General features: G+C 33.4%; 1 protein-coding gene across 1 annotated transcript in view; it reads right to left on the bottom strand.

Moving 5' to 3' along the window:
• The window catches only part of DMD (dystrophin), a 1,602,346-nt gene that overhangs the window by 1,403,752 nt on the left and 184,460 nt on the right, over window positions 1-14,134 (bottom strand). The window contains exon 8 of the mRNA XM_069463910.1: window positions 4,436-4,555. Coding sequence (XP_069320011.1) covers window positions 4,436-4,555 — 120 coding nt within the window. The remainder of the gene's footprint in view (window positions 1-4,435; window positions 4,556-14,134) is intronic.

Genomic DNA, 14,134 nt, shown 5'->3' with positions numbered 1-14,134 from the left:
ACTTACTTATTAATTATGATACTTGCTTGGAATGTAAGCCTCATAGAAGAACAATTTGTATTTTTCCATAACTTAACCTTAAACCCTAGACTTTTGGCTGACACCTATTAGGCACTCAATGCATATTTGTTGAATGGATGGATAAATATTGTTCCATCCAGAATATTTCCTACTCTCTAGTGTTGCCTAATTAATTTCTACTAAATTGTCAGATTTCATTGAAGGTTATGTATGGAGGCATTTTCTGACCTTGTAGAACATGATAGGTCATCTATTAATGCATATTTTTGCCACATTGATCTCATCATGGCCATGATTTTATATGTAATTGTATTTGCTTAGTGCAGGTCCAGGAGGGCAGACACCATGACTGTTGCCCCTGCTTCTCAACACCCCCAACCATTGTAGCCCTAGCTGCTGCCCTGGTAGAGAGCAACTACTCAACATATTTGTTGACTGAATGAATTATGGTGGAGTTTAGTATCACACACTGATTATAATTCTTAGGTAAGCCCCTGTTTACTTGCCAAATCTCTAGCATCACTTTTCTAAACCTCAATGTTGTAGCCAAAGTACCCTCTTTCATTCCTTTGAAGGTACCACACTCACTTGATCTGCCATTTCCCCTTCCTAATAACTCTATCCCCCTCCACCAATCCTTCATACATATGCACTTTATCCAGTTTCCTCCAATATAGTCTTTAGATTCTAGCTTAAACACTACTTTCCTCAGGAATCATCCCATGCCTTCAAACTTCAGTTTAAGTCAGATTAATTTGCTGTCACAAAACCTTATCCCATTCCTTCAGAAATAGGTTGTGTCCATTCTTTAATATTTGCTCATTTTTGTAAGTATTTTATTAACGTCTCTTTCCTCTACTAGATTGCAATTACCAATAGCATGCGATTCCAAAGAAGGAGCCTGAGGAATGGCCACCATTGTTCCAATGTTCCAAGGAAAAGCAGCAGACTCACAAATTACCTATCCCAAGCAGGGAAGTTAGTGACAAATTCTCTTTTTTTCCACTGTTTTAACTCTTACTCAGTATAATTCCTAGAACATAGTAAGACTATAACAAGTACACGTTGGAAAAAATTAAAAAATGGGATGGGGAATACTTCAAAAGAGATATGATAATGTCCTTCAGAACAGAAGACTATAAATTACCGATTTTAGTTATTTAGCAAAGACATTTCTCAATAAAAATTAGGTAACTGGCATTATTGTTTATAAATCAGGCTCTCTGGGAACTGATATCCTGGAAAACTCTAAAGTTAAGGACAAGACTCTGACATGTGGTGACATTGCTGAGGGACAAGCTGAACCTCTGAGAGAGAGAATCAAATTAATTTACAACAGACTTCAGTTTTCAAAATCTTATCCTTCATAAGCCATGCCATCTTTTAGAATCCCTAAACATATGTTCTGGCCTATCTTTGCTTTTTCTTCAAACCTTTTAAAAACAAGACTTCTAAAAGTCTTTTAAAGTTAGAGAAATTATAACATGATATGATAATAACAGAGTTCATAGAATAAATCAATGCATGTGAAGATATTCTATTGAACAGTATTTTTAGAGTTATAATTTGGGATGTTAAGTATGCATCTCTTTCTTATTGTACTAAATGGAGGAATTCCTTTTCTAGTTTCCCTCTTCTATGCCTCTTTACTAAAGAAAACTGTGTGTCCTTTTCGAGTCTCTGGATGACACTTCAACAGAATTGGAGCAAATGGATGAAGGCATTGTGGTGATGTGAGAGACCATGGAGGAGGAAAAGAAGGTGTGAGGTGAGCACTTAACACTAAGAAATATTGAGAAATAAGTTGTGGATGACCAGACCTTGTTCCAATAAAAGCTTCCAAGGATCCCTCTCAGGTTCCTGACTTTTTTTTTTTTTTTGCTTGTATGTTGTTTAAATACCTGTTTTTCTTTCCTGTAATTATTCCAATTACCTCTACCAGAATCCCTCTGGGTTGGTATGAAACATATTATATAGTCCACAGTCTCTGAAGTGGGTATGGAATTCTTATCATGTGCCCAGGATATCTATGTTGCTTTAAATTTATCTATCTTTGAATACCTTACTCATCATCTTTTTATACTTTATTATTTCTCCTCTCTTCCTCCTTCTTTACCATCTTCTCTTCCTCTTCCCCTTGCCATTAAAGATTAAAATAGGTAAAAACAAGATTATCTCATTTGCAAAGAGCCTAAAAAAGAATCATCTATATTTCAGAACCAAACAAAAGCAGAGCATTCCAGGGCAATTGCAGCCAATGGTTAAATAAGGCATGGAATTAAAGCATGCATTCCTTTGGGACTGAGGAAACTGGTGGAATACGAAGAAAGATGAGATAGAGCAGGGGTCTTCTCTCCATTTGATCCCTTCTAAGTCTGCCCTTTTAGTCATTAGTCTAGATTATCTAAAAATCAGGTGACATTAAGAAGCCTTATAGAGGCAAATTGAGGGTATCAAAAGGAGTTGACAGAAAAAAAGAGGCTGGAAAAGAGTGACCATAAAAGGAGGAGGCAATCATGGAAAACTGCAGACTGAGTTTATGTGAATTAGAGATAACCAATGAATGCACATCTATCTTAGCAGATGGCTTTGGGCCAATGAAATAAAGACAGAAAATAAGGTGAAAATGAAAGCATGTAGGATAATGAATATAAAATGGCTTAGGCCCACCACTCCCAATTTATCCTACCTAAGATCTAACCCAGTGACCATCTACGAGTTCTATGGACCATTTTTAAAGATGACTTAGTCTCACAAGCATCATCTTGGAATAATTATATTAAAAAGCTTGTTGTACTGGGTCAGTTAAAGCTAAAGTGGATGTTTTTCGGTTGTTATTTTAACTGAAAATACTCTATGACTTAGAAAAATCTTTGCCTCAAGTCTTATTTTAATCAGTTACCCTCCTTCAACCCCTGATTTCCAGTCTTCTTTTACTGTTTCTGAAATTTTCTGAGAAACGTTGAGTGTTAGATTTTTACCCATCTGTAATTAGTTACTATTATATCAGAACTATGGAATTCCTTAAAGCGCAGCACATTAGCTGGTGTGTGTATGTGTGTGTGTGTGTGAACAATATAAATGATCAAATATGATGAAATATTATATTATCTGGTGTCATAAGCCTTTTTAGATGCCTACAATTTCACTGAAATATATGCAATTAACATGAGTTGCCTCTGTGTGTGTGCGTGTGTGTGTGTGTGTATATATATATATATATATATAAAAAAAATGTTCAGTTATAGCAGTGCCCAATCTGTTCGTTCAAGAGTTTTCCCCTTTGTCATTTAATGATGGAGAGTGAGATAACATTGTTGGAGATTAGCAGTCTAAAGCAGTAACATGAGGAAATCACATTTCACTGGGATTAAAAAAAAAAAAAACATTTCACACAAAAAGAGAAGAAAGCAGAGATAAGGCTTTAAGAAAGCATGTTATAGGTTAGGTAGGAGAAACTATGTTTAGAATCACTTCGGCCAGATAAAGCCATTTTAAACCCACATTGATTGGATCCTTAGACATATCAGTCTTGCTGTTCCTGTCACTAAGGAAAGGCAGGCATTTGGTGGACACAATGAATATCTCAAATATAATCTGCAGTTAAATAAGATATATTTATGATTTTATGTGTAATCATCCAGAATAAATTGTTTTGTTTTCCCTTAATGTTGATGTTTTGGTATGAGCATATATAACTGTAGTTAAATAATATGTATTTATGATTTTATGTGTAATCATCCAGAATAAATTGTTTTATTTTACCTTAATGTTGACGTTTTGGTATGAGCATATTATTGAATTTTTTACTGTAAAACTCCCCATTTGGAAGAAAAGATAAAAATATTTAAATATCCACATTATATTTAGTTCATAGGTACTAGTTGAGTTTCCAAAAACACAATTACTATAAATCAGGTTGAAAAAGGGCTTGAAAATCTAAGTATCTACTCCAACCAGGCTTCCATGATTTAAACATCCTGATATGCCCTCATCAATACTACAAATGAAAGCTACAAGGAATAAATATACTGAAGGCATTAATTTTTTCCTTATATAATTGAATGTGATTATTCTTGTGTTTTTTACCTTTGTCTTCTCTTAGACTGTAGGTTTGAAGAGAACAAGTAATATTCCTCAGACCATTTCTCTAATACATGCTCTTTAGTACAATAAAATAAAGTGGATCTGCATTTGTGTGTTTCCACAAAGGCCAGGAAACTAGTGTTAATAAACTAGTGTACAGTTAGTGAAATGGAAATATGCACAAATAGGAAATAATTTGAATTGGTTTTAATAAATATATTGCATTCTAAGTATGTGTTATATATAAATTGCATTCTACATTTTCTAAATACTTTTCAAATGTAGTTGTTTGGAAGGACATATTTAGTTTATTAAAGAAAAATCTGACCTTAAGTTGTTCTTCCAAAGCAGCAGTTGCATGATCTCCACTAGATTCGTCAACTACCACCACTATGTGAGTGAGAGAATTGACCCTGACTTGTTCTTGTTCTAGATCTTCTTGAAGCACCTGAAAGATAAAAAAAAGTTTCAAAATAAAATTAAAATAATAGTCTGATGTGTATGTTGAAAACATTTCTTTTCGAATGCATGTGATTTATTTCTTCCATGTCTTGGGTAATGCAATTGTTTTATTAAACTGGAACCATTCCAAGTACATTTTCTGCTATGATGCTCAGCAAATTTGGCATGTTTATATTGTCAATTTACTAGAAAGTATATGGAGAAATCATCTATTGAGACAGGTACAGTAGGATGTTCTGCTCCTTATCCCACCCCCTCTCACCTTTTCAAGGACTTTTCTCCTACCTACACTGCTGGCATCTTCAAGCTCTTTCATTACTGAAGTTCTCCATTGCCATACAAATAAAACAAACTCTCCTGACCCAACAAACCTGTCCTGCTATTGTCCTATTGTATATTATTTTTACTTTGTGTTTTCTACATTTACCCTTTCCACTTACCCTACTATTCACATTGCCCACTCTGCCATTGAAACATCTCTTGTAAATGTCACCATCAACTTTCATATTCCCAAATCCAATAGCCAACTGTTGATAACAACTTACTTGACATTTTGATTACTAACCTAACTGACCATTCCTTCATTCTTGGCATCCTCATGTACCACCCTCTCCTGATTATCGTCCTACCTAATGTCCTGTGTTTTAGTTCCTTTACTGGGTCCTTCTCTTCTGCTCAAACTATAAATCAGATGTCATTCCACTGTATAAAAAACAGCAGAATCCCATCACACTACGAAGGAAAATTGAACTTCCTTACCTGAAATCCTTATATGATCTAGCACCTGCCTACCTCTCCAGTCTAATTGCATACCATTCTTACCCTCTCACACTATGTTTCAGACACACTTGCTTTCTCTCTCTTCCACAAATGTGTCAAGGGATTCTCTTTGCCTGAATTGCCTTTTCCCCAGATATTTAAATGATCTCTCCTTCTTATCATTCAGGACTCAGTGTTAAGTGTCACCTACCCAGAGAGGCTTTTCCTGAGCATGCTAGCTAAAGTTATTCTTTAGTTATTCTCTACTTCTGTCATTTTTTAAACCATAACATTGTCACTACTCAATATTTTCTTAATTATTAATTTAATCATTCGTTGTTTGTCTCCTACTGGAATATAAGATCCACTACAACAGAGACATTCTCTGCTCTTCTCACTATATATTCCAAGCAAATAAAGATCATTAAACATTTGTCAAGTAAATGGTGCCATGGGGGGCAGGGTGAGGACAATATATACACAGATGAGTTTGGTCCTTCCTGATTGCAAAAAGATTACAATATAGCAGGAGGAGTTAGTTATTTTTAGTGTAATTATAATTATACCAACTTCAGCAGAAAATAACCAATTTCCTCAACTGAATGTTGGGATAAAACCAGAATAATTCAAATCCTAGCTTTCTAACTTACAAATGTGATTCTGAAAAAGTTGTTTTCACCAATTAAATGAGGCTGTCACAAAACAGTACTTCTAATCTTTTAAAAAAATATGGCTTAATTTTTTTTTAAAGATAAACCGGGATGAGCAGATGAATAAATTGAGGGCAAACAGAAGAGGAGTAAACAGAGGAGGCTGCTTTAGAACCAAGGCATCCTACCTGAAAGCTCTAGATCTCCCAAGACCTTATCCTGTTACACTAATTATTACTGGGATTTCTCTGAATAAGTATTCAAAACTTCTAGCCAAATAGTTTCCTTAGAACATTTTATTATATAACACAAAAAAGGAGAAGAAGTTTGGGACATGTCCTGTTACTTTCTGGCAAACTAATGTTCCTACTTGGAAAACAATGACACTTGGCATCTGTCTGTCTAGCTCTTATTTATTCAAACCCTATGGCAGGTGTAGGGGAACCTATTAGAGTGGCTGAATCACAATCTCAAATGCATGAGCATTTTTATCCTAGGCCTTTTATTTTTCAAGCCTCAACATTTTAGAACACTGTAAAATCACTTATTTTTACTTCCTCTCTCTAGATTTTCACGCTACATTTTCAAGTGAAGCAATTTAGTATAAAATGACTATGCATCTATTTTGTGTGTGGAGTCTATACTGCCTATCACGCCTTTGACATTCCAGAGCTTACACTGGTTAATAAAACTCTGCCATGAGGCTGAAAATGGAAACATTAACATTCAGAGTGGTCCTTGACAGTCATCTTGAGTCTGTGTTTTCTGAATTATATAAGCCAGGACTGAGAACATTTTAGATGTGTCATCCAGGAACTTTTTTTTATTTATTTATTTATTTTTTTTTTTCATCCAGGAACTTTTAAAACAATAATTAAAATAATAATTTGGTGGCCAATGTATCATAAGTTAGTGTTCTGAATTTAGCCAATTTTTCCCCTGTCATTCAATATGAGTATATATAATTAAATACTTTAAAAAGTACTAGAAAATTATGCCATACTTTTCATATTTTACAAGGAAATAGTTATTTTAACTCTTTTAATATATTTTAGTAAAGAAACATAAGAAAATCATTGTTTGATCCATGAAATGCTTATTTCCAAACTCAGATTGAATCTTTCTAAAGCATACGTGGATCAAATGTACTATTTATTTTCTCTAGTACTTACATGTCAGATTTTGTTCTGCTCATCTATTTTTACTATAATCAGAAATGGTATTCTTGCTATATCGATCAAGAGTTTGCATTTTATGCTTTTGCAGAAGTGTTAACACAAAGTACCACTAAAGCTAGGTGTGAGTTAATCACTTTAAAAATCACACACAAGAACCATTTGGACTTATAGTGAGCAGAGGGAAATAAAGGAACAGGGGGATGTCTCTCAACAGTGACTTACTATCTTGAAGAGCACACAGCACTGGAGTAGATTAGCATAAGCTACATTTGACTTAATGCTATTTCTAATATCTTTTCTTTTCTATGACTTTTAAAAATTATATCTCTTTTCCTAATCAGAGATTAAACTAAAAGAGGTTAAACTGACTTTTCCGAGCATACCCAATAGCTATAAGACAGAGCTATCGCAAAATTATATTCATATTTCCTATTTTTTCAGACCTCAACTCCAAAAATAAACATTAATGAATGTCACAGTATTAGCTAATCTTTCCAACATTAGCAATAGACAAAAGATTTTAAAATGTCCAATATCTAGAGTCCCTTTTTTTTTTTAACAAATAGCAAATGCCAAATACAAAAAGATGGGTTTAAAAAGTTAAATTATTCTGCCAACCTAGGTATCCATGAATAAGGGCCTTGATCATTGATGTTGGGAAGACATGGATTCTCAAGACTACTAAATTTTTAAAATACACTAAGTTTTATAAAGCTATATTTAATTAAATTTTTAGTTAAATATTGACTTCTTATGGATTTCAAGTTCTCATAGCTAGATTTATTCAATGGAGATTTACACTTGATGTGCTAATTAAGCCTGAAATATGAGCCAAATTATTTCCAAATATAGATGTATCCCCAGAGAAGTATACTAAATTTTTTGCCTTTCATAAAATAATACCTTCAAATTAAAATGTTATGATTGTTAAAATACATTTTTCAATATTAAAACCTTACAAATAATATATATATACATACACAAGTATACACACATACTAGGTATTTTATTATGTATTTGTTTTCATTATTTTCATTAAAGAAATGATTTTGTAACATTTACCAGATTAAAAAATCTCTCATGCTCCTAATTAAATTTCTATATCATTATTAGGTAGATACAAATGTCAGCGATGTTTGTTCTCTAATGTCAAATAACAATTTTTTCCTTATGACAAGAGAAAAGGCCAACAGTGAAATTTAACATCAAAAATGGTTAGATTTGACAAACTTAGATTTTGTTATACCTCTGTGAATAATTGTATTTCTTCTAAATAATTCTCTAGTTAAAGGGTCTGACCAAATTTGTTACTCCCTTATTACATGTTCCCAATTTTATGATTTACACATGGCTTTTCTTCTACTTTCTTCAAATGTCATAAATGGTACTGAATTCTTCTGGCTCTCACCCATGTCAAGGTGGTTTCCAAAAGTAACTTAGAACCACCACTGGAGAGTCACTCAGTGTTTGCTCTAGCTACGCTATTTTATCTTTTCTTAGCACACATGTGAAATAATGCTTAGAAAATAAAGACATGGAAATATGTAAGCCTACTGAATTTTTGGATTTGATGCTTAGAAGTAAAGAGCAATAATTAACAGAAAGGTAGTGCAACAGAAAACAAAAACAAGGTTGGGTCTCCTTTAAGCTCTTGTGAGCCTTTGTTTTACTCATCTATTCCTTTGGCCACAGTATGGACTCAGCTATCACAAACAGAAAATGGCAGGGATTACCTAAGTATATAGTTTATTTTACTCCTCCTCTTACTTTATTGATTAAGCAATAGGAAATCACCAATACTTATAGGTCCTGCATACACACACATGCATCTAGAAACAACACAGACCATGTGTTCTTAATGGATTCTAAGGCCATCTACTGTCTCCAAAAAAAGAAAAATCACTTTAAAATTAATTAGGAAGATGTTTAGTTACAAATGTTAAGTTTAAGTAGTTAGAAGTGTTTTAGCTTAGCCAAATAAATGCACATATAAGGGTAGACTGATGAGAACAAAATTTACATCAAATACAAAATTTGCAAAGGATCTTATGAAACCAGATGTTTGTAGGAATAGGGATTAGTCTAATATCTTAGAAAGTAATATCTTAGAAAAGCTGTCTCAGGAACAAAAAGTCCTTTGATACTAATGATCAATTAGCTAATGCAATACATCTGGATGTGAATTGATTTTTTCAAATAAAAGCTTCAAGTCCAAATCAAAAAGTTTTAGCATTTCTTAGGAACTTTTGGGGAGGTACACAGTTGATCCTTCTCCCTCCCTTTTCTCCTACGGCCCGTTCTTACTTACTTCCTTCTTTCCATCACCTCTGCACTGGGCCAGGCTCTATATCTCCTACTGCCCTGAATGAAATGATCTAGAAATGACTTCTAATTTTATTTTCAGTCAAATATTAACTTTGCTAAGCCTGGCTGATCACAGTATTGTCTAGCTCCCCATGAGGATCTGTTTATGGTATATAACTTAGTTGTAAATTAGCTGAATATTTTAAACAAGCTTCCCAAATGGACTCTCCTAGAATTTTGATATCCATTTACTTAAAACTGATTGCATAGCTTTACTGGTGTTTATATCAGAACCCATTGTTTTTACCTTTTTGTACAAATGAATATTTATGTTTCTGCCAACTCGTAAGCTACCAAAGGGGGGTTCTAAAAGACCATTTCAATGGAGAGATTTAAAAGATTGTAAAAGCACTAAACGCTTCTCAATAACAGGAAGGGAACTCAATAAACATGAAAAACTATTCTAAAAACAGACGATGTACCTCTACACATTTCAGAATATAAGTAGGAAAGGACATGCTATGAACTAAATCGACTAAACAGTGTGCACAATTACAAGGAGACAGCATTATAGTAGTCAAAGATACAAGATTTGAAATCAGATTTCCTATGTTTGATTCCTGATGCATCATTAACCAGCCATGCAACCTTGAGAAAGTTTTCAACCACACCAAGCCTCAGCTTCCTAACTGTAAAATTGGGATAATAAGAGTACCTATTTTTTATGGGGTTAGGAAGATTGAATAAGGTATAATTGCTTAGCATCTTGCCTGGCCCACAATATAAACTCAATACATATTAGTATCTAGTTGGTTTTAAAAATCCATATTTAGGCACAAAGATGTTAAATCAAACTTCAAGAACCCAACAATATTCACCTAACTCACCCTCATCTCATCCATTCTGACCACCATCCTCTAATAATGTCATAAGTACAGAAAAAGAATGTGGTTTTAGAAATTCAGGAGAAGTGCTAAAGCTACAGCAAAATTTTAGGGCCTGGAGAAATATATTAGTTTTAAATCCTTATAAAACTTCCAAATTATTTACATGATATTAACAAGAGTAGCCTTAAACTACTTGATCTACTGTTGTCATATAATGCTGAAAATTAGCATAGTCAGAAGTCTGTCATGGAGTGAGAAGGAAAAACTCTAGTCACTAAGTGATAGCCCTCAAATCTCTGGCCTTTTCTCCTCTTTCTACAATCCATGCATGCATCCATCCAGACATCCCGCATATAGTTATACCATTAAAATCAAATTAAAGTGAACACCAAAACGTCTACTAAATAATGAGAAGATGCTTTTAGTGTGACAATAATTATTGAAAAAGAAGAGAACAGGATTATTGGGAGAGGAAATTGAGGTGGAAGTTTTCAGGTAGAGAACAGAGAAATGATATACATTGATTGGCTAATAGTTGTGAGGTTCAGTTCTACTGATTTTCCCAGTTCTACTGATTACTCTTCAGACAGTATTGCCATTCTTATCACACATCTGTGTTTTCTGTTGTTCCCTTTCTAGTCCATTTTGCCTCTATTTTTTAAAAAAAGAGGTGCAGGATTAATGTTGACAAATAATTTCCTTAAGCATTTTGACTCTGAGCATTTCATGCATAGCCACCACTAACATGTTCTCTTTCCCTACTGCTTACTCTAAGTTTGAAGACTTCTTATGAATATATAAACTCAGTCTCTGCCTCTTCCATCGGGACATTCCCAACCCTAGGAAATCAAGTGCCACAATATCCCCAAATGTCTTTGCCACTTTGCATTTGCTGTAGCTTCTAGGGTGTCAAGTAGAGTCAAGCTTCACTGGACTGTCAGAAGGAGAGAAATTGGGTTCAAAAGCAAACAGGTCAAAGTTAAAATCAGAGTCTACCAATTACTATTGAAGTTCCCTTGGGCAACTCCTTAACCTCTTTGAACACATTTGTTTATCTGTAAAATGAAGGATTAAAATCCCTCCAGGAAAGGTTTAGTACTGGATTTAAATGAGATAATACACTAGAATCAGCTAGCACACTACTTAGTAGAGTTGGTAGATAGTGAGGAAATGCTTATTCCTTCTCTCTCTGACATCTTCACCTTATCATTTCATTCTTAGGCTAAGATGCAAGGAAACATCCCTCTTGAGCATCAGTATTTATTTCTAATTCTCTTGGTAATCAGATTATGTATTTTTCCAATACTAAATATTCTCAGTGTGCCAAAGCTATAGATCATCATGTAAAAACGTCTGATTTATTAGTGTTTTCATTCTTACTAGACATGCCCTAGATCTTTAATTATTAACAGAATATAAAATGCCATCTAGTATACATTAACATTAGTTCCACTGAATAGAGTGTTACCAGTTGTAATACTAGAAATCATTCTGTTCATAACAGAAATATTAAACATAAAATGATAGTATTCTGTAGTTAACAATTTTATATTCTTTTGACAGAGATAGTGCCATATTCAACTTTATTTTTAACATAGGATTGGATTTATAGTCATGCATTTTGTTATAAGATACAAGAATGTATTTGTCATAGAAAATTATTGCCTTAAAATTCATGTTTCCATATCTGTTGGAGCTTTCTTGTAAAAAGGTTTCCAATAAAATGAATTCTAAAATTATTTATATAGGTAAATAATTCATTTACATTATTAATATTACATTACCTATTTAAGATAACTGAAATTGATTGGTAGAGGACTGGTTCTGGGAAATAGAGACACTTTACATGAGACTAACTCAGTAAGTGATAAATAGGGTTCTTTATTTTCCTTTCTTTAAACCTCAACTCAGAGGCCAGAAACTTTTAATGAATAATAATTACTAGAGTAATTAAGCATAAAAATAAAGTTAAGCTTCTAAAATGAGGGGCTCTTGGGAAGGTATAATGAGTAGATGCATTGATGTACTTTAAAACAAGGCTGTGACATTTTGGCCAATGCTACTGAATCAATGCTCAGTAATTTCTAATTAAAATAGTACTTTGTTAGCTAGAATCACTTGCTTTATAAAACTAAGATCATGAGTATGGATTTTATCATTATCATAATTTTAATAATCAATAACATAATCTAACATGCAAAGTTATCCTTGGAATCTGCTGCTTGTTAATAGAATTTTGCTGAAAAGTTAGATGTCTTCTCAACTAGATTAAAAAATAACTATCATGCACATACTACTATGTAGACTATATGAGTGTCATGTTTTTTCCATTAACTTCCACTTATTAATGTCAAAAGAATATTACTATACAAATCAATTTTATAGGCAATAGTTTACAACTATTAAGATATTTGAATAAGGAAATGAAACAGGGATAGAAGAAAAGTTAGAGACAGACAGAAGATACTAGACATAATATCTTCACATAAGTCACTTTACAGATGTGTTTTTTCTTCACAATTATGAGTTATTTTCTTGTTCCTACTCATTTTATTGTTTATATAAATTGTCAAATTTTCAAATCCCTGTCAGAAAGGTAGCAATGATGAAGCCTGTTGGAGTAATAGAACTAGTCAGAATTGTTGAAACATCTGTTCCAAAAAACATTTGCTAAGCATCAATTATTATATTTGCTAAGTACTCTGCTAGGCATTGGAACAACACAGAAGAGGTCTGGCTCTCTGGTTGTAGTCTAGCATTTTTTCCTTGATTATATTGTTTATCTTTACCACCATAACTATCAAACTTTTATTAAGCACTTATGGGGGCAAAGGATAGAAAATAAAATGAAACTTCACAGCAGTAACTATTATAATAATATATAATTTTGATTTTGCTAAAGATAAGAGAGAGCTTGCTAGGCACTAAAAGTACTACTTGATTCTATGGTATTCTCAGGCTTACCTGAATCACTCATCCTCCTCACAATTATTTCATTTCCCTTTTATATTACCTATTTTCTTAATTCCAACTCTGGGCTCCCAATTGCCCTGTCTCAGAATCTATTATTTCAAGCTCTTTGCTCATTCCGTAAATCTAGTCCTATTGGTTCCCCTGTTGGTGTCTAAAATGCTTCTTATACCTCTTCACAAATGCCATTGATAATGATTTCATTCATAATGTTTTCATTGAGGCTTTATGCACTTTCTGCAATATCTTCCTAACATGTTTTCTGGCCTCCTGCTTCTCTGTGTTCTCATTTATCTTACAAGATGTGTCTTCCTAAATATTAAGATAAATTTTCCTAAGTTGCTGCTCTCTTTAGTTTAATTTCTCATCAATAATGACTCCCTCTTACTCATAGGATAACTACAAATGCCTGATTCTTATATACAAGATCTTCTACAACCAGGCTTTAATCCTCCAGCATTTAACATAACACTGGTGTACTATAACTACAACACGTGATCCAACAAATGACATATCAGACATTTTCCTACCTTATTTCCTTTGCTCAAACAAATCACTATTTTCAACTCTCTCATACCATTTGCCCTAGTTCACCATGTATAATGGTCACTTGTTTTCTGTTAATTTATTTGATATGCTAGAATGTGAGCTTCTTGAGGAGGATTCCATACATGATTAGTTTCTGTATTCTTCACAGCACCCATGTACTTTAATGAGTGTTTGTTCAGTGATATGGAATAGAATGCAATGGAATGAAATGAAATGTCAGACCCTTTGGCAGGATTAGACCTAAACCTTCCCTGTTACATGAACATCT

Source organism: Eulemur rufifrons, chromosome 30 (assembly GCF_041146395.1).
Source record: "Eulemur rufifrons isolate Redbay chromosome 30, OSU_ERuf_1, whole genome shotgun sequence".
Lineage (NCBI taxonomy): Eukaryota > Metazoa > Chordata > Mammalia > Primates > Lemuridae > Eulemur > Eulemur rufifrons.
Note: the sequence above shows the minus strand (reverse complement) of the source record. Positions and strands in the feature narration are given on the sequence as shown.